The sequence below is a fragment of the Ovis aries genome, chromosome 15 (genome assembly GCF_016772045.2).
Source record: "Ovis aries strain OAR_USU_Benz2616 breed Rambouillet chromosome 15, ARS-UI_Ramb_v3.0, whole genome shotgun sequence".
Classification (NCBI taxonomy): domain Eukaryota; kingdom Metazoa; phylum Chordata; class Mammalia; order Artiodactyla; family Bovidae; genus Ovis; species Ovis aries.
The window spans coordinates 73,201,076-73,226,165 of NC_056068.1; the positions used below are offsets into that span (position 1 = coordinate 73,201,076).

A 25,090-nucleotide genomic window follows, 5' to 3' on the forward strand; every position below is an offset into this window, starting at 1 on the left:
TGCCTGAGTCTGAGGTCCCTTGTCTGTGCTCCCCTCCCTCCTCCTAGCCTTGGCCCTGGCAGAGTCTGCCTCTGGCAGGCGAGGAAGCAGGCGTCAGCACTCGCCGCTCGGCTTGCCCTGCGGCTGTTTGATTAGCTCCATCCCCTCCTTACCTCCTCCAGGAAGATGGAGGTGACTGGATCTTCCTGGGCCCATGGGACTTGAGGACCTTGTTTTAGTACTTGTTGTTTGCATCATAATTTGTCTTTTTACCTAGCTGTCTTCCCTACCAGATTCTGAACTGTTTGAGGAGAAGGAATTTGTCTTTGCGTCTTTAACCCTATTCTTGGCTTATAGTTTATGCTCAGGAAATGTTGACTGAATGAATGAGCACCAGAAATCATAGTGATGGAGTGATTGCTGAGCTGCTAATACTGTTGTTTTGGCAGATGAGAATATGAAGTGGAGCGAGCTAGTTTTTTGTGTTTGCTTTCAACTACCGTTCCTAGTTCTCCTGATAGCTCAGTTCATTCAGGGCTTCTCGGAAAGCTCAGTTGGTAAAGAATCCGCCTGCAATGCAGAAGACCTTGGTTCAGTTCCTGAGTCAGGAAGATCCCCTGGAGAAGGGATAGGCTACCCACTCCAGTATTCTTGGGCTTCCCTTGTGGCTCGGCTGGTAAAGAATCTGCCTGCAATGTGGGAGACCTGAGTTCGATCCCTGGGTTGGGAAAATCCCCTGGAGCAGGGAAAGGCTACCCACTCCAGTATTCTGGCCTGGAGAATTCCATGGACTGTGTAGTCCGTGGGGTCGCAAAGAGTCAGACATGACTGAGCGACTTTGACTGTCACTTCACTTTCACCATCCCTGGAGCTCTGTGTTGAGCCCTGGGCTGAGTGCTCACGTGCATAATCTGGAGGTAGGTGCTGTCAGGCTCTCCCATTTTACAGGTGAGGAAACTGAGAGTCATAGACAAGGCTTTCCACACCACAGTAAATGTCACCGTCCAGATCCACACTATTAAATATCCTAATACACTTCTTCAGAATACTTAGCACGGTAAGATTGTGGATGAGTATTTTAAAATGAATGAACTAAGTTGGAAACCATTTCAGAGCTTTGATGTCACTCATTTGAATGTACATTAGCTGTTCACACCCATGCACAGAGAACAGAAAGAACACAGTTGAGGCTCAGTCATTTTTAAGCAAGTTTTTGTTGAGTCACACCAAGCACTGTGCTAGGCGCTGGGTGTTAATAGCAGTTATGACTCTGGTTTTCATGAAGCTTTCACAATAGCTAAAATATAATGAATAGGACAGAAAAGAGAAAATTATGAAAATGGAAAGTGTATTTGGAGAGGAAGAAGAATCCAGGAGAATCCAGGTAAACCAGGACCCCAGAGCATGGTGAGGTGAAGGTAGAGAGGAAGAAGGGATTCATTTAAAATCCTAGTGGCTGGAAGATAGCTCATGATCACTTAGCCACCTCCCACCCCGCTTTTGAGACCTGCAGAAAGTGAATCCCAGAGAAATTGCTATTCCCATAAGACCATCTGTTGGCGTCCTTTATCGAATGTTTGTGTGTGTCAGGCACTTTGCATTTATTACCTTTTACTGTTATTAACCACAGCTAGATTGTTAAGAAATAATAAGTAAGACATGTTAATAATTTAATTATTGTGTTAAGTAACACTACCTAGAAAAGAGCTTCCCTCATGGCTCAGTGGTAAAGAATCTGTCTGCAGTACAGAAGACCCAGGTTGGATTCCTGGGTCGGGAATGGCTACCCACTCCAGTACTCTTGCCTGGGAAATCCCATCGACAGAGGAGCCTGGTGTCCATGGTGTCACAAAGAGTATGACACAGCTGAACGACTAACCCTTGTACTTGTACCTAGAAGAGTTGTAGTTTTAACGTGATCTTATAGATTCAGAAACAGAGGTGCAAGAGAGGTTAAGTGCTTTGCCCAGGCCACAAAGCTGGTAAGTGAAGAGCCTGGGTTCTGATTAAGGACATGTGATTCTAAAACTGACCTCAAATGCGCTGGCTCACTTTTTTGAAGGTAGTTGCATCATTGTTGGTGGAGAAGGCAATGGCACCCCACTCCAGTACTCTTGCCTGGAAAATCCCATGGACGGAGGAGCCTGGTAGGCTGCAGTCCATGGGGTCGCTAAGAGTCGGATAGGACTGAGCGTCTTCACTTTCACTTTTCACTTTCATGCATTGGAGAAGGAAATGGCAACCCATTCCAGTGTTCTTGCCTGGAGAATCCCAGGGACGGGGGAGCCTGGTCGCACAGAGTCGGACACGACTGAAGCTACTTAGCAGCAGCAGCAGCAGCATTGTTGGTGGCATGTCCTACAGTAAAGTGTCAAGCTTGTAACACAGTAGATTCATGCTCAGCAGTTTCTGTGTTGCCCCCGTGTTCATCTCAACGCCTGTGTTTTATGGGAAAGTGTTGGCAAGATTTCAGAACTTGTTACGCTCTTTTACGTGCCCTGTCTCCCCCAGTATGCTGCTGTTTCTGCTTTTCCAGTCTTCAAGCCTTGTTTGGCATGCACGTGAGCAGTGTGGAAAAATTGAGAGCTGAGACAAGTTACTGTCCATTACCCACCCACCCTTCATCTCCTCCCGCATCCCATAACCAACGGCTTCCCGAAGGGAGCTGGCATACGGGATGAGACAGGATCTATTGTCTTGCCAGAGACTTCGTTTCTTCTCCTGGCAGCGCTATGAAACCAGAGCTGTGATGCCTTTCAGGGGGTTTAAATTCCAAGGGATTCATTTTCTGAAACCAAGCTTTGCATCTATCAGGGAATTTTTCCCCTCTTTTGAATGTCATAGAGGCATGCAAGTGTGCTGGCGTTCCCCACTTCTCCTGAAGAACAGACCTCATTTTGTTGGAGGTTTAATAGTTTTTCCTCCTGTGTTAGAGGTGTATTTACCTTTTTAAATTTATGTGCTCCCTTTGTGTCAGTGTTATGTATTTGGTATGTTTTTATTCCATGTACCCTGTGAAATCATAGTGTTTAGGTGGGCTCTTACTTATTGGCCCATGTTTGATCATCAAGAATCAAGAAAACCGTCAGCATTTCTCTTCTCTTCTCTTCTCAGAGAAGAGCTACAAGTAATAAGCTCTGGAGTTTCCCACAGTTCCAGAGTCTATAAATGGTGATGCTTACCTCAAACTGGGGAGGGACCATGAAACGCCACATCCTGGTGTTCTGGAGTCGGACAGCCCGGGCGCTTTCCTGCTCTGTCATGTGCGGGTTATATGACCATGAACATCATTCGCTATTTCTTCTTTCCTTTCTGGACTGGTAAAGCGAATGATTAGACATCATTCGCTATTTCTGATCCCACAGTTTCATCATCCGTAAGATGAGAGTGGTAGCCATCTATTTTGGGGTTGTCATGAGGCTCAAATGAGATAATGTATGTAAAGCACAGTGCCTCACAGTAAAGTCGTTCAGTCGTGTCCGACTCTTTGCAACCCCATGGACTATACAGTCCATGGAATTCTCCAGGCCAGGATACTGGAGTAGGCAGGGATTGAACCCAGGTCTCCCACATTTCAGGCGGATTCTTTATCAGCTGAGCCAGAAGGGAAGCCCAAGAATACTGGAGTGGGTAGCCTATCCCTTCTCCATCAGATCTTCCTGACCCAGGAATCAAACTGGTGTCTCCTGCATTGCAAGCAGATTCCTTACCAGCTGAGCTATCAGGGAAACCAAGGTGTTTAGTGAATCTTGACTATTTTGACATCACATATTAAATGATTTTACATACTTCTTTAAAAACTTTTTTTTCTTTTCCATTTAAAATGAGGATTTTCAAGCACACGAGTTTTGTGTTGGGAGGGGTTGATGGGTGGGCTGGGTTGGTGAGGGCAGAGAGACCATGAGCCTTGGTGATTAACTGTGGCTTAGTGGCACAGGGCTACTTCCTGACTTCCGTTTCCATACAAGTCAGGAAACTGTGATGAGTAAGACAGGAACAGAAAATGAAAAGGTGTTCCTGCAAAGGTGATTGGATGCAGGGTAGAAACACTAAGATTCAGGCACCTTCCTAAGACCACAGCTTAATGCCCAGGTGTGATATTGTGGAAGCAAGAAGTCAGCCTTAGGAAGATAGTCTTTCCTGTTGTGTCTCTTGGTTGTGAAATCTTAATTATGGCCTGTTGTGGACATTTTGGCTTTAATATCCTGATGCCATTAGGACTCCAGGAACCCCACTCAGTCTCCCTGAGTTCCCATCCATGTGTAGCCCATGTGCTTGTGTGCATTTCCTGCCCCACACTGTCACATCTGGCACACAGCTGTTGTCATAGGCGTGGTGATGGCTGTCCATCAGTGATATGGATGAGGTTGACAGGGGAAGCCTTGGAAATCCCAGAGTATGAAAAGACTAAGGCGCGTGAGCAGCCAGAATAACAGGCCATTTCATATGCAGCCTCCTCCTGGTGAAGCTGAAGTTAGGTCCTAAAGTTAGGCTTTTCATGTAAAAACAAATGAATGTAAATGTAATTCATGCCACTGAATTGTTCACTTAAAGATGTTTGAATGGCAGGTTTCGTGTTATATTTTACCAGTTTTTAAAATTTAACGGTGTAATATACCAAAACCCATTGTATACCTTAAATGGGGGCATTGTTTAGTACATGAATTATTGGGCTTCACTTGTGGCTCAGCTGGTAAAGAGTCTGCCTGCAATGCGGAAGACCTGGTTCAATCCCTGGGTTGGGAAGCTCCCCTGGAGAAAGGGATAGGTTTCCCACTCCAGTATCCCGGCCTGGAGAATTTCATGGACTGTATAGTCCATGGGGTCACAGAGTCGGACACCACTGAGCAACTAAACCACTGCCCTCTGCTTCTTCTGTTCTGTTTTCTCTGCTTCTTGTTTTTCTTCTTGTTCACTTGTTTCCTGTTGTTCATGCTGAAGGTGTTCTTGAAATGTCTGATTCTAGGATCTGTGGAAGCTCTAAAGAGCTGATCAGAAGTTTTTTGTTTGAGAGAAGCTTGTTACCGGAGGGCTTCGCTGTAAGATGGTGGAGCTTCGCCTTAAGGTGGTGGGGCTTAAGGTGGTGGGGCTTCGCTGTAAGATGGTGAGGCTTGGCTGTGAGATGGTGGGGCTTTGCTGTAAGATGGTGGGGCTTGGCTGTAAGATGGTGGGGCTTGGCTGTAAGGTGGTAGGGCTTTGCTGTAAGATGGTGGAGCTTCTCTGTAAGATGCTGGGGCTTGGCTGTAAGGTGGTAGGGCTTTTCTGTAAGATGGTGGAGCTTCTCTGTAAGATGGTGGGGCTTGGCTGTAAGATGGTGAGGCTTGGCTGTAAGGTGGTAGGGCTTTGCTATAAGATGGTGAGGCTTTGCTGTAAGTTGGTGGGGCTTGGCTGTAAGATGGTGGAGCTTCTCTGTAAGATGCTGGGGCTTGGCTGTAAGATGGTGGGGCTTGGCTGTAAGATGGTGAGGCTTGGCTGTAAGATGGTGGGGCTTGGCTGTAAGGTGGTAGGGCTTTGCTGTAAGATGGTGAGGCTTTGCTGTAAGATGGTGGGGCTTGGCTGTAAGATGGTGGAGCTTCTCTGTAAGATGCTGGGGCTTGGCTGTAAGATGGTGGGGCTTGGCTGTAAGGTGGTGGGGCCTCCCTGTAAGGTGATGGGGCTTCGCTGTCAGGTCATGGAGTGGCAAGTAAACCACATGGCTGCTAGTGTTTGGGTCGCTAGAGAGAGAAGAAGCCGTAGAGCTCATCATTCAAAATATAAGCTCTAACTGCATTTCCCTCTTTTCAGTACCTATGTTTTCATGTCTAGAGCTTTAGTGTTTTTCAGAGAATCAACCTCCCTTCTGTAGTGTGGGTAAGGAAGAAGCGTAGTTCTCTGGCTGAGTGGGCAGGTGATGGGAACGCTTATGCCCTGAGCCTGTCGCTGCCCCCTATTTTAGCTGTTGCTCCTGTGCTCACCCTCCTCCTCTTAGCTCATGAGGTCCCGCTGAGCACAGTCCCTGGGCCACTGAGGGCTAACAGTTGGGACTTGCTTGCCTTGCTGCCTCGCCACCCCCTTTGTGGTACTTGGGCTGTGACTCCCACCCTTCTGCTCCATCACCGCTTCTCCAGCCCCTTTCAGTCTTTCAGAAGCATGTTGATGCTGCTCATCAGCTGCTGTCTCTGTTCCCATTTCATTGTCTGGGTCGATTTATATTTTATATCTATTAATTGCCATTTTAGTGGGTTTGGGGATGGAATGGAGATAAACGCATGTGTTTAATCTGCCATGTTTAACTAAAAATCTCTTAGCTGCAAAAATGCTCTGCTCCTTTTTTTAAGGGTATCAGAGCCAAACTCATTTAAAGAGCATCAGTGCAGATTTTGAGGTGGGGAAGACTTTGAACAGTTGCTTGCCTCTTGGTTTGGTCATGGTAAAAACTACATCGAGTCTCCCATGTTCAGGTTTATTGGTGATTCTGAGAAAGAGACCAGCACCATTGTTACTAGATCGTTCTCTGACCCACATTAATCTGTTCTCTTGCAGAAGTGGGGCAGTGTGAGCAACCCTCTCTTCCTCCCCCTCATCCCCCCGCAATCTCAAGGTTTCACAGCCATCGTCCTCACCTACGACCGAGTGGAGAGCCTCTTCCGGGTCATCACCGAAGTGTCCAAGGTGCCTAGCCTATCCAAGCTGCTGGTCGTCTGGAACAATCAGAATAAAAACCCTCCTGAAGGTAAGAAGAGTGGAGAGATGGTGTGTCCAGGAAAGGCCAGGTTTGGACATTTTGTGTTCGTCTCAATGGGATCGAGTTTTTTTGATGGACAAATGATTTGCAGCCTTTGTCTTAAATGAACTTTCCTGCTTTGTCAACAGTAATGCCACTCCTGAGGCAGCATGCCCCTGGCTTTCCCAGTCATCTTGTTCTTGTTCTAGGGTGGCCCGTTTAACTCTTAGCCCATGGCATGCTCTGTAGCCACAAGTGTTTGAGGGCTTAGGAATCAATAGGATCAAAGGCCATCAGTCTTGGGAAAACAGATCTCAGCTTCCCTCAGCCCTCTCAGCTGATTTGTTTACATGAAAAGTCAGTTTAAAAGGCATTAGTTTTCTCCTTCCTTATCTCGGCTCTGATACGGCGCTCTTCTTCAAAAAGGACGGCCTCACCTCTGATGGGCAGAGTCAGCACAGCGCACCCTCCCAGGCTTGAATCAGCTCCTTAAAGTGACCCCTCACTGGAAGTTCCCACCAGCTCATCCTGAATCGCTCTGTCCCTTGCCTTGGCCACCCCTATGATCTGCGGACTGGCAGCTCAGGCTGAGCCTGTTTGATTCATTGGATTTGTTTTTAATTCAGGACGCATAATGTACGTTCCGCCTGCATTTCGTTTCTCATTCAGCCCGTCTATTATGGATCCTAATCCCAGGGACTTCAAAGCCCTGCCCTTTATAGCCTGTTAAAGCCAGGAAGTTGCTGATGGATCAGAGCAAGGAATGAGTTTGAAGTTTGTAATGTGCGCCACTGCCACCGATAAGGTCTAGTTGATTGCCTGACAGTAGCATCTGCACTTTTTATGGCTGTTCCCGCTTAATTGGTTATACTGAAGTCAGGATAGTCAATCTTGGAAACCCCAGTAGTAGATCCCTAGTCTAGGCTGGGAGAAGAATGTACTTCTGTTTGTGAGGCAAATCAGGATTTAAATGCCTTCTTGAGACTTTTAAAATCTTTTCCTTGGTGGGACTTTTGTTCTCTGCATCAATACTTGCTTTTTAGATTCAGGGAGCCACAGTTTAGTAAACAAAGTAGCTATTTTACAGGAAGCCCCATAGTATGCCCTGAAGCACATGGTGTTTATTATTGTTATTTTCATTTTTTGTGCCAGGTTTTTTTCCTCCCAACATTCTTGGATTTTTGTTTTGTTTGTTTGACTCTCAATAAAGGGGACAGAAAAGGGTAGAAGAAAAAAGAGGATGTTGGCACCTTCTCAGAGGGAGAGAGGATGAAACTGACGGGAAAGGGGAGGAGGAGGAAGCCGAGGGGACAGAACGGGACAGCAGGGAGGGTCATCAGAGCCCCAGGTCCACCCAGAGTGCGGTGGATTGGAGGCACTGCATTGCTGATCTGTGTCTTCATTCATAAAGAACGGGTTGTGTTTCAGAAGGAAGGCTGCATGTCTCTTGTCGGAGCTGGAACAGCTGTGTGTCATATCTGCAGTCACCCCCCTGCATGCTGAGGCCACCAGCTTCCAGGGCGGGAGCCCCCCAGCTGCATCCCACCCTCCTGCCCAGACAGGCAGTGCTGCTGCTAAGTGCAGAAGAGGCTTCTCCTTAGAAACCCAGGTCAGCCACTTTGGGTGTAAGGTGACTTATTCAATGTGACTTTGAGTCACTTCTTTGGAGCAAGTCTCACTGCAAACTGTGAGAAAAGAGAAATCGTTTTCTTCCTTCTTGGTCTAAGGTCCTGCCTACATTGCTGTCTCTAAAAGCAAGAGCACAAACCTAGGTTCTGGAGTTGGGTGTTCAGTTTTAATTTTTGGTACACCCTACCAAAGTGTAGTGGTGAATGTCATGACCAAGAGTGTAGTTTATTTTTGAAATATTTTGGCACTAGAGAGGAAAGAGAGCCCTCAACTGATGAGGCCCAAATTTTGACACATTGAGGGGCTGGACCAGCTTTTTTTCTAACAGTGGTTTTTAGGTCAGGGCTCTGGCTCTGGCGTTGTGGTTGTTTGGGGAGAACATGAACCGTGTTTAATCTTCTGTGGGGTGTTTGTTCAGTTGGTAAATGGGGCTGTCAGCTCTGGCCCTCGTGCCAGCAAAGGCATCTGATTTTTCATGTATGGCGTTAGTAACATATATATTTTTTAAAAGACAAGTCCAAGGCTTTGAAATATTAGAGGCAAAAGTGATGTTTTTCGCTTTCTCTACATTTACTAAAATAAATATTGTGGTTAACATGTCTGCTGCTGGGAGGATTAGTGCAGGCAGAAATCCCTCCCCTCTACTGTTTTTTTTTTTTTTTTCACTCTCCAACCCAACCAAATAGTATTTTCTTTTTGGTTACATTTTAGTCTAAATTGCTGGGTTTGAAGTTTAGGTAAACACTTAGACTAGGCAATAGAGATTTCCAGCGAGCTTTCGTCACGTTGCTTTTGAGCTCTGTCAGATGAGAGAGGCAAGCCACTGCCCTCCTCCGACCCCAGCTTTTCAGTTTCCCAGCTTGATGGATATAGAGGTGGTTAGGCTTGGCCCCTGGCCTCAGCCTGAAGGAAGCTGTTACAGCGTACATTTCAGATAGGTTTAACTCAGCCTTCTGTTTTAACTGATTTCAGTTTTTAAATTTGAATTGATCTCAGGGAACTCCCCTATGGCCACCCCAGCTTCGGGTTGCTACTTCCACAGTTCTTAATAGGCCGGATGGGATTGGCTGAATGTTTCAGGGCGGTCCATCAGGATGGAGGCCATTGAGAAGCAGAAGCAGGAGTGCCCTTCCTTCCAGCTGAATCCTAGGACCGTGGGGAGTGAGGGTCTGGGGACTCGCTGTTCACCAGGCAGGTTGAGGACTTCTGGAGGGAGCTCGAGATTTGTACAGAGATAACCTGATGGTTGATTTTGTGAATCTGTGGTTGTGTGTGACAGTGATCTCCAGGATGGACTTGGGGTCATCATCAGACAACCTGAACATTTCGTAGTACCTTTGCCAAGTTGGAGAATTCTCCTAGCTTACATGGCTCCTGGCATCCAACTTGGAGAAAGCTGTTAATCAATACATGTTTTTAAAAAAAATCCTTAACACAAGGAGTTCTTTTTCTCCTTCAAGTTGGACTAAAGCTCAGAACTGTAAAGTTATCAGGTCAGTTGGCTCAGCTGTTTGTTTTTCATAAATTTGGCAATGTTTTTGAGAAATCTTATTTTTCAGACTACTTTGTGTGAATGGAAGGTGACATTTCTATTTTGCCAGCTACAGATTCGCAGGATGAGACACAAGCTACAATTCATGCATTTAGAAGTTAAAAGAGTAAGGAAAAAGACCCCGTCTGGGCCAAGCAGTGGGGTAAGAACCCGAGGTTTCTAGCTGAGACACTGTTTCCTTCTGCATCCTAAGGAGTCACACCATATTCTTCTGTCTACACCTCTTCAAAATGTCAGAGGCGAAGTGAAGTTTGTAAGACTTTACAAGAATCCATTTGTGAAGATGCCTGGGTAAGGAAGATCTCCTGGAGGAAGAAAATAGCAACCTATTCCCGTATTCTTTCCTGAAAAATCTCATGGACAGAGGAGCCTGGCGGGCTACAGTCCAAAGGACTGCAAAGAGTCAGACACGACTGAACCAGTGCACACATTTGTGAGAGTGAGAATGATACCGTGTCGTTTTAACATGTATTGTGTATCTTTTATATCGAGGAATGGGAACTGTGCTAAGTGCTTTACAGGCATTGTCTCTAGTGCTTCTAACAAACCGGAAAGAAGCTGATATTATCCCCATTTACAGAAGTGAAACTCGGATTAATTGAGTAATTTACCCTAGGGCTTCCCTGGTGGCTCAAACAGTAAAGAATCCGCCGGCAGTGCAAAGACCCAGCTTCAACCCCTGGGTTCGGAAGATCCCCTGGAGAAGTGCATGGCAACCCACTCCAGTATTCTTGCCTGGAGAATTCCATGGACACAGGAGCCTGGCGGTCTACAGCCCATAGCGTCACACAGAGCCGGACACAACTCAACGACTAACACACACACATCAGAGATCTACAGAAATGAACACAAGTCTCTCTGGATCCAAAGCTCATGCTCTGTGCCTGAGCCCCACTGTGTCTATTCAGATTGCTGTTTAGCAGCAGGGAGATCATGCTTTATCAGGTCTCTGATTGGGATTATGCAGATCAACCAGGTTCTTATCAGGGGCTCGAAGAGAGGCAGAAAAATAAATCTTATTCTTTTGAAAATACTAATGGAAAGAAAAATACAAGTCTTCTGTTCTTTTTCACTTATGTGTTTCTTTCCTACCTTGGATTCCTGGCCTTTTTTTTTTTTTCCAAACTGTATCGAAATCCTATATCAGAATTGTCTGCTTTACGGCAGGGAGTAATTATAATGCTTCTTTGGCTAGCCACTTTCCTGTTCCCATGTTCCACAGAAGGGATACCAAAGCCCACGGAAGTTGGGTCCCCTCCTTAGAGACCTGTTCTATTTGAAGCTGTGAAAACAGAAACTGGGAGTTCTACTTGGAGTCCTTCCTTGTGGTCATGATGGCTCATAGGGAGCTGGACCGTGGAGATGGAGACTCCTTTTACCAAAGCTGCCTTTGGCTCTCCACACCCAGCTCAGAACAGGAAAAGGTAATCACCTTTCCAAGAAAGCCACGATTCATTCTATTTCCATCTGTACCCATTTAGCTTTCCTCGCTTGCTGAAACTTCCCTATCAAAGACCTTATCGAGGAAGGTTGTTTTTAGACGTTGAGTAATTTTCTGGCTACACATAGGTAAAGAACATGGAAAACTCTCTGTTGAAGGTGTTGTGCACACTCCCTGGGTGAGAGTCCCTCTCATCCAGGGTAGAGGAACATCTCCGCATCACACAAGCAGCTAGCCTGTTTTCTAGCCTCTTTCTGTATTGCAGAAAGAGGGGCTGTTTGTTGCCTTGTGAAATTTCCTTGGCGAGAGTTCCATGTTTCTTTGTTCCGTTGGCAAGTTAGGTTTTTTCAGTTCTAGAGGATTAATGGCAGGGTTTCTGCTGGTCTCAAAGTGAGCTTTGAAGATAAAAGCTGAGGACATGCCACTAGACTGTCAGAGTGATGTACGAGATCTAACGTGTGCCACTTTGCCACCACTACCTAGGGTTCGAAAACATCCTTTGGTCTGTAAATAGACAGAGACTTGCAAGGGAAAGCACAGCCAACATTTGGTGGAAGTTCTGCCACGTGCTGGGCACTGAGCTGCTAAACGCATTCCTGTTCCTCCTCACGCCTTGCCACAGGTGAAGATGGCATCACTATCCCGTCTTCATAGTCAAAGAAACAGGTACAAAATCATGGACTTGTTCAAGATCACATGGCTGATAAGGGATACAAACACCTGAGATTTGAAGCTCTTTCCAAAGACTCTTCTCTCTGTGAAATGTTACTGTCCGTACAGTCCGCAGAGGTATCTTGTTTGGTCTCTGAAGTTAGTACATTTCAAGTAGAAGGGCACATAGCATTGCTGAAGGCATTTCACTCCATCAGAACACTCTTACCGATTTTGAGCCTGAATCAGTTTCCCTGTAACTTTCACCCAGGCATTGGTCATGGTTCTAGCTTCAGAAGCCATAGAGAAGCCATTCAGAAGCCTTTTCATCTGAGAATCCTTCTGATAGCCCTAGTGTGTCAGTCAAGTTCCAGGTGGGAGACAGAAGCCACACGGCAACCTGACCGGGAAACGTTCAAGTTTTAACCAGGAATTGTTAACTAGGACTAGGAGATGGGTGGCTAAAGGGTAAAAAGAGCTCCTGGGATTATAGGAAATCAGCCTGGGGATTGAGAGTGCCTTCCCCAGCGCGGTCTGAGATTCAGACCCACTGCATGGTGGAGCTGCTCAGGTGCCACAGGCTGAGACTGGCAAACAGGAAACCAGCAACCCCTTTGGATACCCACGGAATTCAACAGGAAGCCGTCTGGGGGGGTGTTATTGGACTCACTGGGGTACTGGTGAGGGCTTCAATTCCTGAGGAACCACCTGAGGGCAGAACCTCAGCTGAGTTGCTGCTGAAGGTATCACAGAACCTGCCAGGAAACTGCCTGCAGAGGAGCTGTCAGACTCCTTAGGGAGCCTGTTGGGGTGTCTATAGAACCTGCTGGGAGCCTCCCGTGGGGGTGCCACTTACACGTGCTGGAGAGGGGTGCTGCTACCTGCCTGCTGGCCAAGTACCAAAGGAGCAAGTAAAAAAGGCACACCTGAAGCAGAAAGCAAAGCCCCTTACCTCCCAGCGTCCCTCCAGCACCTGCTGCTGATAAAGGTTAACGTCATGTCAGCAGGCAAAGGGGAAATTGTGATGGGGCTGGCTGCCAGTATCACCTACAGGGCAGTGCTGAGAGGCAGTGCGTGACAACTGGCGTATTCAGTCTGAAGAGATCTGGATCTGAGGACCTGTACTGTCCTCATCAACTCCTCCTGCCTCCCAGTTTGTGGGTTCTTCTGTTGTGAGCGTTAGTGTGCTGGTCGCTCGGTCGTGTCTCACTCTTTGCAACCCCACGGCCTGTAGTCCTCCAGGCTCCTCTGCCAATGGAATTCCCCAGGCAAGGATTCTGGAGTGGGTTGCCATTCCCTTCTCCAGGGAATCTTCCCGAACCAGGGATTGAACCCTGGTCTCCTGCATTGCAGGCAGATTATCGTCTGAGCCACGCTGGGCAGCTCTATTGCAATACCCAAATCTAAATACAAGGTCTCGAACACAGTCCGGGGACTGTGGAGCATCCCTGAGGTCCTTTCACAGGGTTGGTGAGGCTGAAATTCTTTCTCCGAGAATGCTGAGTCACCCTGCTTTCCCACGCTTATATTTTTCACATGTGCATAACGGGGTTTTCCAGGGGCTGCCCAACATGGGATGACATTACCACTCTCCTGGCTGACAGAGTGTGTGCTTGTGTGTCCTGAGGTTTTAAAGTTCCCTTGGTGTTCATTCAGAATATAATAAAGTGTGTGTGTGTGTCCCACATAAATAAAACCTCTTTGGGGATCTCAGCAGTTTTTAAGAGCACGAAGGAATCCCGACACCATTTGAGAACCACTGATCTAAAGATGACCACTGATCTCGTTAGAGCTGTAACTTCCTTCACTTTTAGGTATTACAGTTTAGTCATGTTTTCTGAGGATTTGGATTTATGACAGGGATTTCTTTGACTTAACTGGAAGAGGGAATGGGAAGCAGAGAAGAATAAGGATGATTGTTTTTGTTCCAGATCCAGAGAAACATGACATTTTCAAGCTGCAATAAGTGGTGCGGGTCCTTTGGTCTTTGATGCTAAACAGACTTAGATTTAAATACTAGCTGTATCATTTAGCCCTGACCCCAGCCAATGTATTTAACCTCTCTGAGCCTTGTGAATCCTACTTTGTAAATAATTTCTGCTCCATAGAGTTGTCAGGAGGATGAATGACAGTGCACCTATGAAGTATCTGGCGTATACTGGTTGCTTAATGAAGGTTCCCTTCTCTCTCTCCACGTATTCTTACCCCGAGAAGAAGGGACCTGCCTAAGAGCGCCATGGGTAATGCAGAACTCAGGTCTCCAGTCTCTTAGTCTTGTGCCTATCCATTTATTCTGAAGACAGTTTGGATTATGTCATTCTGGACCAGGTCAATTATTGATTAAAAGGCACTGACCCATTGGATCATTTCTTTGGTCTCCAGTCCTTTCCCAAACATGCTTTTTTTTTGGAGTTGAACACATTTTTAGGCCCTAAGCTTTTTCAGGCTCTGAAAGTCTTAGTAGCTCAGTTGCATCTGACTTTTTGTGACCCCATGAACTATAGCCTGTCAGGCTCCTCTGTCCATGGAATTCTCCAGGCAAGAATACTGGAATGGGTAGCCATTCCCTTCTCCAGGGGATCTTTCCGACCCAGGGATCGAACCTGGGCCTCCTGCATTGTAGGAAAACTCTTTACAATCTGAGTCACCAGGAGTTTTAGGCTCTAGGCTTATTTAGAACTTGAGGAATATCTTCTTCATATATATACATATATATATATGAAGAAGAAGATATATATATATATAGATGAAGGAATATCTTCTTTAATTACAGGGCCTCTCACTTTCACAGGCCTCTTCCAAGAACCTAGGAGCGCCTTACCTGGACATATTGTAAATTATGCAGAAGTTAAGATATTTTATCTGGTGTCTGTTAGGGCAACCTTTTTGCCTCCTGATTTTCCCTCTGTCACACTTCTCCTTCGGTATGGTGACTTCAGAGTGGCCACAGGCATTTTGGGGCTTCAAGACTCACAAAACTAGACCATCCCACAATTATGTGTTAGGTTTCTGGAAGCAATATGATACCTTTCTGTTCTCATCTGACGAATGTTGCGTGAAGAACAAACTGCCCTCTGTAAAGAACCCTGAGGTCTGTGGACATAGGTCCTGTACCAAAGAAGTGTTCATTTCATTCTCTGCTAAATGCATCACTTTAAAATGAAGAACCTGAGGTTGAATTGCTTCAAAGTAGAATGGGAAAAAATTCGTGGGTCTTCAGTATACCAGAAAATCCCATGTAATCAGACCTAGAAATTTGATATTTACTCTGTAAATTGGTCATGATGAGAACCCAAACCCAGTGAGTCAGGAGAGAGCAGCTGTTGAGCAGTGAGGTGCTGAGTTAGGAAAGCTGAACTCATTCAGGGCCACGGTTTTGTGAGGGTGACTTTGGCAGCCTTGGGAGCCATTGGTGGTGGAGGTGGGCACTCTTATTTTCTTTCAGCATATGTTTCCCAGAGGGGCTGCAGGCAAGTTTGCGGCTGGGTGTACACACCTGGAAGGATTATGCAGAGGTGGCCAGGTGGTCAAGTCCTGGTGTTCAAACCATGGGCCTGAGAATGAGGCAGACAGGGCCCATGCCTGCTTCTGTCCTGCCCTGTGACCTTCATCAAGTCATTTGGCCCGCCCCTGCCCTGCCTCTCAGGTGTGACTTGGAGCCTGTTTGTGGATTCTGGTTAAGACAGCATTGAGCAGCAGCAGCGTTGTAAGGATGTAGAGAGAAGAGATATTTATAATATATTATAAAAATCCATCTTTAAGAATGTCCTCCTATAGCTGTGCATGCGGTTTTCGTTTTTTCCCCCATATTCTTGTTTATTTATTTTTGGCTGTGCTGGGTCTTCGTCACTGTATGGCCTTTTTCTCCAGTTATGGAGAGTGGGGGCTACTCTAGCTGCGGTGTGAGGGCTTCTCCTTTCAGGGAAGGGCTTCCCTTGTTTCCGAGTGTGGGCCCTAGGGCGCACAGGACTTCCGTAGTTGCGTCTCGTGAGCTCAGTAGGTGGGGCTCCTGGGCTCCAGATCACCAGCTCAGCAGTTGTGGCACACGGGCTCGGTTGCTCTCTGGCGTGTGGGATCTTCCTGGATCAGGGATTGAACCCACATCTCGTGCATTGGCAGGCTGATTCTTTTCCACTGAGCCACCAGGAAAGCCCTGTGCCTGTGGATTTCATGAGAGTCACAGCTTTGAGTTGCTGCTTCTGTCTTATTTGTGAGACACGGCTTTTACCAGTTTATCTTTTCAGAGAAGTAAGAAAAGTCATAAATACCTTGGGTTTTTTTTTTTTTTTTTTTTTCCTATTTCCAGATTCTCTGTGGCCCAAAATCCGGGTTCCATTAAAAGTTGTGAGAACAGCTGAAAACAAGTTGAGTAACCGCTTCTTCCCTTACGATGAAATCGAGACAGAGGCCGTCCTGGCTATTGATGATGATATCATCATGCTGACCTCTGATGAACTGCAGTTCGGTTATGAGGTAAGGAGGTCTCAAACAGTGTGTTTTCGTATTTAATATTTATTGCCCGTTATTGCTTATCTTTTCTAATACAGAGGGTTATATTTCATTCTCTGAAGTTGTGATTTGTAGTAGTACCCAAAAAGCGTGTTTGGGAGTGTGGGTCACAAAGCTGTTCTTTAGAGCTTCAGGGAACCCCTATTCCAAAATGACAATTGCGCTGTCTGCCAGTTTGGGGAACTCCCAAGGAGAGTCCCAGGGGATGTTTTCAAAAGAGCATATATGAGATTTAACAAGCCCTTTACTGATGTCTCCATGAAGAGCACTGCCTAGACTCAAGCAGCTGGGCATGGCCACAATAAAAACATCAGTAAGTGAAGAAGCTGGCCACACTGACAGATAGAAAGCAGACCCCGCTGATGGCTTGCTTTCTGAGTTTTAAGTGCAGAGGCTGGCTGCCTGTCTTTGGGGAGAAGCATTCTCTATCACTGTTCATTCAGTGAGGCTGATGGATTAGGCTGGGTTCAAGGGTTAAGTATGGAGACCAGGAAAGGTCTCCCTAGGGGAAAGTGCCAGAGCCGAGGCCTGGTGAAAAGCACTAGGAATTGATGCGTCCTGTCAGAGAGGATGTCCACGAGATGCGTGATGGTGACAGGCAGAGGCCTGGGGCTGTGGGGGCGAATTGGGGGTATCAGAGCCAACCAAAACAGGGTGTGCACATCAATTAGCCACAGCCGGCGCAAGGGAAAGTGGGGGAATTTATCCCCAGTAGTCATCCTGCTTTGGGGAGAGAGGTAACCATCTTCTCTAGTTGACTCAAGATCTGTTAAATTTGAGGTTCCAAGAAATCCTGAAACTTTATTTAATGAAGCCATATTTGGTACATGTGTTATAGAAATTTATTTTCTAAGCCTTAAAAGTGGATTTTTTTTCTTGTTTTTTAAATTATCAAAGTAAGACAGCACATTTATAGGAGACTTGGAAAATACAGAACAAAGTTACGAATAGTTCTGCTATATATTACAGTTCTTTTTTTAAAGTAGGTAAATTAAGATTTTTAGTAGGAGTTTCAATATCAGACTTTCAAAAATTAATAGAATGAATATGCAGAAAAGTAGAAAGATATAATAGACCTGAAAGGCACCATGAACCAAGTCAGCATAATTAAGATTCATACAACTTTCACACAATAATAGGATACAAATTCTGTTCAATTTCCCATAGACTGTAAACTAGGAGACATTGGAACGTAGCCAGGGACATAAAACAAGGTGCAAAAATCTCGTGGTCTAAAGGTATTGACATCATAGAGTCTATTCTCTTAGCACTGTGGAATTATGTTAGAAATCGTATTTTTAAAGATATGAAAATAACTCACCTATTTTCCAGTGCGGTATGACATTTACCAAGAGATATCTTTGATTTAGCCATTAAAAGCCGCAATAAAGTTAGAAGACTGAAAAATAACACAGTTATTGCAGAGAAGAAAGCATTTAAATAAGAAATTAATATCAAAGATACTTCAGAAAACCTCATGTATTTGGAAATTCAGTGTCCACTAAAAGTGGATTTTAAAGGGAAGAAATAGGAATCCCCCCTGTGACCACCAGCACCAAAAATTAAAAGCTCATACTCCCCCAGGTGTAATCCCATGGACTATAGCTTACCAGGCTCCTACGTCCATGGAATTTTCCAGGCAAGAGTACTGGAATGGATTGCCATTTCCGTCTCCAGGGGATTTTACCGACTGAGGGATTGAACCCAGGTCTTCCACATTGCAGGCAAACGCTTTACCCCTGAGCCACCAGGGAAGCCCTTTTTATATCTGGACTTCCCTGGTGGCTCAGAGGTTAATGCGTGTGCCTGCAATGCAGGAGACCTGGGTTCAGTCCCTGGGTTGGGAAGATCCCCTGGACAAGGAGATGGCAACCCACTCCAGTATTCTTGCCTGGAGAATCCCATGGACAGAAATAATTTAACATATATGGAAATATATAAAAATAATTATATATAATGTGTATTATATATAAATAACTATCTATCAGTTCAGTCGCTCAGTTGTGTCTAACTCTTTGTGACCCCATGGATTGCAGCATGCCAGGCCTCCCTGTCTATCACCAACTCCTGGAGCTTACTTAAACTCCTTTCCATTGAGTCGGTGATGCCATCCAACCATCTCATCCTCTGTCGTCCCCTTCTCCTCCCGCTCTCAATCTTGCCCAGCATCAGAGTCTTTTCAAATGAGTCATCTCTTCACATCAGGTGGCCAAAGTATTGGAGTTTCAGCTTCAAAATCAGTCCTTCCAATGAACACCCAGGACTGATCTCCTTTAGGATGGACTGGTTGGATATCCTTGCTGTCCAAGGGACTCTCAAGAGTTTTCTCCAACACCACAGTTCAAAAGCATCAATTCTTTGGCACTCAGCTTTCTTTGTAGTCCAACTCTCACATCTGTACATGACTACTGGAAAAATCATAGCTTTGACTAGATGGACCTTTGTTGACAAGATAATGTCTCTGCTTTTTAATATGATGTCTAGGTTGGCCATAACTTCTTTTCCAAGGAGCAAGTATCTTATAATTTCATGGCTGCAGTCACCATCTGCAGTGATTTTGGAGCCCAAAACAATAAAGTCTGCCACTGTTTCTCCATCTGTTTGCCATGAATTGATGGGACCAGATGCTATGATCTTTGTTTTCTGAATGTTGAGCTTTAAGTTCAACATTTTATAATTATATATAATGTATATTATATATAAAATATACTTATGTATCCATTGAGTATAAAAGAAATTGCTGTGAATCAGGCTGATATGTGAATACCCTGGTCAGTACCATTACTGGCCAGTGAAAGGCGTGAAAGTAGCTGGTACATAGACTCACCTTCCTGGGTTTATTTCCATTCATAGAGATGTGTTTCCTATCATCACACCTAGGGTGTTGGGTGATTTTTCATACACTATCATTCCCTTTTTTTAAAAAAAAAAGCAAATTACTTATTTCTCTAGCCAACCCATGGCAAACACACCTGGTTTTCTTCCTGCCAATATTTTCTCTCTCCACTGCATGTAATGGCTTCAAACTATAGCCATGTGTTTGTTTTTGTGGTAAAAGGAAGGTGGGAAATGGGAACATTTCAAATGAGAAAAGGTAGCTAAGATGTACAGAGTGCTTGCCTCTTTGCTATCTGCAGTCGGTGTAAATGAAGTCTGATGAAAGAAAGGTACCCTGGATGAATTCCTTTCAACCCTGGCTTAAAATCTTGGGACCTCAGAAATATTGCAGCCTGAAATCTCTTTCAACCTTGAGTTTATTTAGAGCGACAAAAAATGTATTGAGGAGAGGAAGTGCAAAACCCAGAGGGACTGAGCTTAAATCTTCATCTCTTTCCTCTGATGCCCTGTGTTTACTCCACGTTACCTCTGAAGAAGTCAATTGTGTATCAGGAGGTAGGGGGCAGGGACACCCTTCATCTCTAGGAATGGGGGGTCTTCTCCAGATGCTAAGAAAGGAATAGCTTGCCTAATTACCATCTATGTGTTGCTTACTATGTTGCTACCAGTTTGCTTATGGGTGTTTACATACACCAGTGGAGACCAGTCCTGGGTGTTCACTGGAAGGACTGATGCTGAAGCTGAAACTCCAATACTTTGGCCACCTGATGCGAAGAGCTGACTCATTTGAAAAGACCCTGATGCTGGGAAAGATTGAGTGCATGAGGAGAAGGGGACAACAGAGGATGAGATCATTGGTTGGCATCACTGACTCAATGACCATGAGTTTGGGTAAACTCTGGGAGTTGGTGATGGTCAGGGAGGCCTGGCGTGCTGCAGTTCGTGGGGTCGCAAAGAGTTGGACACGACTGAGTGACTGAACTGAACTGAACTGAATGATCTTTTCCCAAACCTCCTAGGCAGTTATTGGGTTTTGTTGGGTTTTTTTTTCTTTTCTTTTCTTTACTGAGACTAAGCAAGATTAGATGACTTGCCTACAGTCACGCAGCTAAATAAGTGGAAGAGTTGGGATCTGAATCCAAGTTTGAGTAACACTATATTGTCTTCCTTGAGGATTTTACCATGTCAGAGACTACTGGTCCTCAAAAGTAGTCCTCAGAACCATCTGTCTATCACTTGTCCATCACTAAATTACCTCGGTACTAAAGAAAACAGGTTTGTTTCTTAGGCATCCCTACCACTGGTGCTTTAGGGTGCTGTTGTAAAGTCATCTTTTGCATAATAACTAATAGTATGAAACAGTTCGTGCTGGACCTAAGTTTCTATCCTGTCGCCACGGCCGAGTTATGTACTCTGTCTGGGTTGTGGTTTATTCTTGCGCAGGATGGTGCTGACAGTGTCTGCCTCGCTGGGTTGTTGTGTACAGTAGATAAGATTGTGTAGCGCCACTGCACGGGCAGCACTTAGTAAGTGCCTGTGCTGGCTGGTGGGCCATATGCTGTGCTCTTTATGAGACGCTTCATCAGCTGCTCTGCCACGACTGCTGCCAGCCTTCTCGTGATCCAGTGATTCATGGGGAGGGTTTGTGGTTGTTTTCATCATTCAGAAGGGACAGTTCTCTTCCGGGGAGGGTACCAAGTTCTGTGTTTAAAATCAGAAGACAGAAGAGGATGGTACTCCTAAATCCTGTTTTTTATGCCAAAGCCTGGGATTATTTTCATGTAGACTTGATGGATTAAGAGAATAAACAAATCAGTTAATAAAAATTTATGTCCTGGGGGGTTATGTGGGAGCCCAGAACTACTTCTTTGTCACAGTTATCACTGTGTGTTAGGATTATATCTATCTTGTTGACTGTTTTTCATCCTTCAGCACTCAGATCAAAAGAAGCTTTCAGAAAGTCTCCAGACTAGAGCACTCACCCGTTTTGTAAGCAAATGATTGTGAAATATGTTGTTTAGTGCCTGCTTTTCTTCTAGAATGTAAGCCCCATAGGGACAGAAATATGGCCATCTTATTCATTGCTGCATCCTCTGTGCCTAACCCAGCTCAATCCATTCAGCAATAATTAGTAATATTTGATAAAAACAAATTTTCACTACCAGCATGCACATGAAAGACAGGAGACAGATTATTCTGGCCTGCATGCCTTTCCACTTTACTGTGGTCCATAACCATTTTAGACAGCAGTTTGGTGTGTAAAATGATGAGTGTAAATCTACAATGTGACCCCACTGTTCGTTCTTCCCACAGAGATTTACCCTAGAAAAATGAGAGCGTATGTATACGTAAATACTTGTACGGTAATGTAAGTTTTAGTGTTTGTACTTGCAGTGTTTATTTGTAAAAGCAAAAAACTGGAGGAAAAAAAAAATCTTATCAGAAGTTGAATGAATGAACTAATTGTAGTATATCCATACAGTAGAGTACTACTTAGTAATAAGTAGATGAGCTATTGATACATACAACATCAGTTCAGTTCAGTCGCTCAGTCGTGTCCGACTCTTTGCGACCCCATGAATCGCAGCACGCCAGGCCTCCCTGTTCATCACCATCTCCCGGAGTTCACTCAGACTCACGTCCATCGAGTCCGTGATGCCACCCAGCCATCTCATCCTCGGTTGTCCCCTTCTCCTCCTGCCCCCAATCCCTCCCAGCATCAGAGTCTTTTCCAGTGAGTCAACTCTTCGCATGAGGTGGCCAAATTACTGGAGCTTCTGCTTTAGCATCATTCTTTCCAAAGAAATCCCAAGGTTGATCTCCTTCAGAATGGACTGGTTGGATCTCCTTGCAGTCCAAGGGACTCTCAAGAGTCTTCTCCAACACCACAGTTCAAAAGCATCAATTCTTCGGCGCTCAGCCTTCTTCATAGTCCAACTCTCACATCCATACATGACCACAAGAAAAACCATAGCCTTGACTAGACGGACCTTAGTTGGCATAGTAATGTCTCTGCTTTTGAATATGCTGTCTAGGTTGGTCATAACTTTTCTTCCAAGGAGTAAGTAAGTATCTTTTAATTTCATGGCTGCAGTCACCATCTGCAGTGATTTTGGAGCCCCCAAAAATAAAAGTCTGACACTGTTTCTACTGTTTCCCCATCTATTTCCCATGAAGTGATGGGACCATAGATATATTTTAAAATAATTATGCTGAGTGAATGAAGCAAGGTGAAAAAGAGAACATATTTTATGATTTCATTTATAGGAAGCACAAACTAAATCTTCAGTGATTGAAAGATCAGTGGCTGCATGGAGAAGGGTAGGGCAAGTCAACTTGAAAAACTGAGTAAAATGTGTGCCCCATTGGTTCAATGAAAGCTATAAAACATTGCTCAAAGAAATCGAACAGCTTCATAAATGGAAAGATGTATCATACATCTGAATCCGAAGATTCACCATTATTAAGGGGTAAGTTCTCCCCAAACTGATTTATAGATTCAAAGCAAGCACAGTCAAAATCCCAGAAGGCTTTCTTAGAAAATTGAAATTGACAGCGGTTCTAAAATTGAAATGGAAACACAATGGACCTGAAAAAGCCAAGGCAGTTTTAAGAAAGAAGGACAAAATTATAAGACTGCCTTATTTTAAGACATAGAAAGCTAACGTAATCAAGACTCTGTGGTATTGGTGTAAACTTAGACGTGTAGATCAATGAAACAGAATATAAAGAGTCTAGAAATAGACTCCATGTGTGGTCAGTCAGTTTTCTGCAAAAGACTCAAGTCAGTTCAGTAGAGGTGGAATCGGCTTTTCACTACATAGTGCTGGAGAAATTCGATATCCATATGTCAGTTCAGAATAGATCTTGTCCTAAATACAAGAACTAAAATTATAAAAACTTCTTCAAGGTAACAGTGAACAAAGTTCTAGTGTGCCTGAGCTAAGCAATGACTTTTTTTTAAAGTAAGAGACAAGTAACATAATTTATAAAAGAAATCATTGGGTTTCATCAAAATTAGCAACGCTTAAAAAGGCACTTCTAAGAAAATAAAAACGCAATTTATTGACTGAGAAAAATATTTTCAGTATATATAAAGAACTGTTCACACATCTATAATGAGAAAACAAGTCAATTAGAGATTTGAGCAGTTACTTCATAAAAGAAAATATAGAGGTATAGACTAACATATGGAAAAACTCTCCACCTCATAACCTTTAGGGCAATTCTATAGTAAAAGCACAATGACTTATCACTATATACCCACTGCTGCTGCTGAGTTGCTTCAGTCATGTCCGACCCTGTGTGACCCCATAGACGGCAGCCCACCAGGCTCCCCCGTCCCTGGGATTCTCCAGGCAAGAACGCTGGAGTGGGTTGCCATTTCCTTCTCCAATGCATGAAAGTGAAAAGTGAAAGTGAAGACGCTCAGTCCTATCCGACTCTTCTCGACCCCATGGACTGCAGCCTACCCACTACTATGACTAAATAAAATTGAAAATACTGACAGTGCCACACGTTGGTTAGATTGTGGAGCAACTTAGAACTCTCATACATTGTTGGTAAAAATGTGAAATGGTACAACCAGTTTGGAAAAACATTTAGCAGATTCTCATAAAGTTTAAAAGGAAAAAAAAGTTTCACTTTTCTATGACCTAGATTCCAAAAGAAATTCATAGCCTCATTCATAATATAGAAAACCTAGGTACATCAACTTGCAAATGGAGAAACAATATGGAATACCTATGCTGTGCAATATCATTCTGCAATAAAAAGAAATAAACTCCTGATATATCCAGCAACATGGATAAATCTCAGAACTGTTATACTGAGAGAATGAAGCCACTTGCAAAAGACCACTTACTGACATGCTCTGCGCATAAAATTCTAGGAAAAACTATGTTGCCAGGGGTGAGGGCGGACCTGACAGCTAATGAGCAGAAGGGACTTTTCAGGATGGAAATGTTCTCTTATGATCGTGATGATGGTTAGATGACTGTGTGCTTTCATCAACACAGACTGCGAACTGCTGATTTTATTATAAGTAAATTGTTTTCCAGTCCTGGAGAAAAATTGTGGGATGCAGCTAAAGCAGTTCTTAGGGGAAATTTATAACAAGCAAATGCATATAATAGGAAAGAAGAAAAGGTTAAAAGCAGTCACCTAAAGTTTGTTCTATTTTAAGGAGCTAGAAAAAGAAGAGGTAAGTTAAACTCAGAGCAAGTAGAGAAGGAAAGGATAAAGATAAATGCTAATAAAATCAATAAGCTAGAAAACAGAACAGAAAACTAATAGACACCAAAATTGATGTTTTGAAAAAATTAACAAAATTGATAAATCCCTAGCCAAACCACTCAAAACAAAGGAACACAACTTATCATTATTAGGAATGAAAAGGAGTTAAGGAAAGGTTGCCAGTATAGATCTTACAGGCATTTAAAGAGTATTATAACAAAGAAGGGCTTCCCTGGTGGCTCAGATGGTTAAGAATCTGCCTACAACACAGGAGACCTGGGTTCAGTCCCTGGGGGGAGAAAATCCCCTGGAGAAGGAAATGGCTACCCACTGCATTGGGGCTGCCCTGGTGGCTCAGACGGTAAAGCGTCCGCCTGCAGTGCAAGAGGCCCGGGTTCGATCCCTGGGTTGGGAAGATCCCCTGGAGAAGGAAATGGCAACCCACTCCAGTACTCTTGCCTGGAAAATTCCATGGACTGAGAGGCTCCTCAGAGCCTGGTAGGCTACAGTCCATGGTGTTGCACTCCAGTATTCTTGCCTGGAGAATTCTGAA

At 44.5% G+C, this 25,090-nt stretch overlaps 1 protein-coding gene across 4 annotated transcripts in view; it reads left to right on the forward strand.

Moving 5' to 3' along the window:
* Positions 1-25,090, forward strand: part of EXT2 (exostosin glycosyltransferase 2) — a 141,787-nt gene that overhangs the window by 83,116 nt on the left and 33,581 nt on the right. For all 4 annotated transcript variants that reach the window (XM_042233378.1, XM_027979639.2, XM_027979641.2 and 1 more), the window contains 2 exons: positions 6,502-6,691; positions 16,262-16,428. In XM_042233378.1, coding sequence (XP_042089312.1) covers positions 6,502-6,691; positions 16,262-16,428 — 357 coding nt within the window. The remainder of the gene's footprint in view (positions 1-6,501; positions 6,692-16,261; positions 16,429-25,090) is intronic.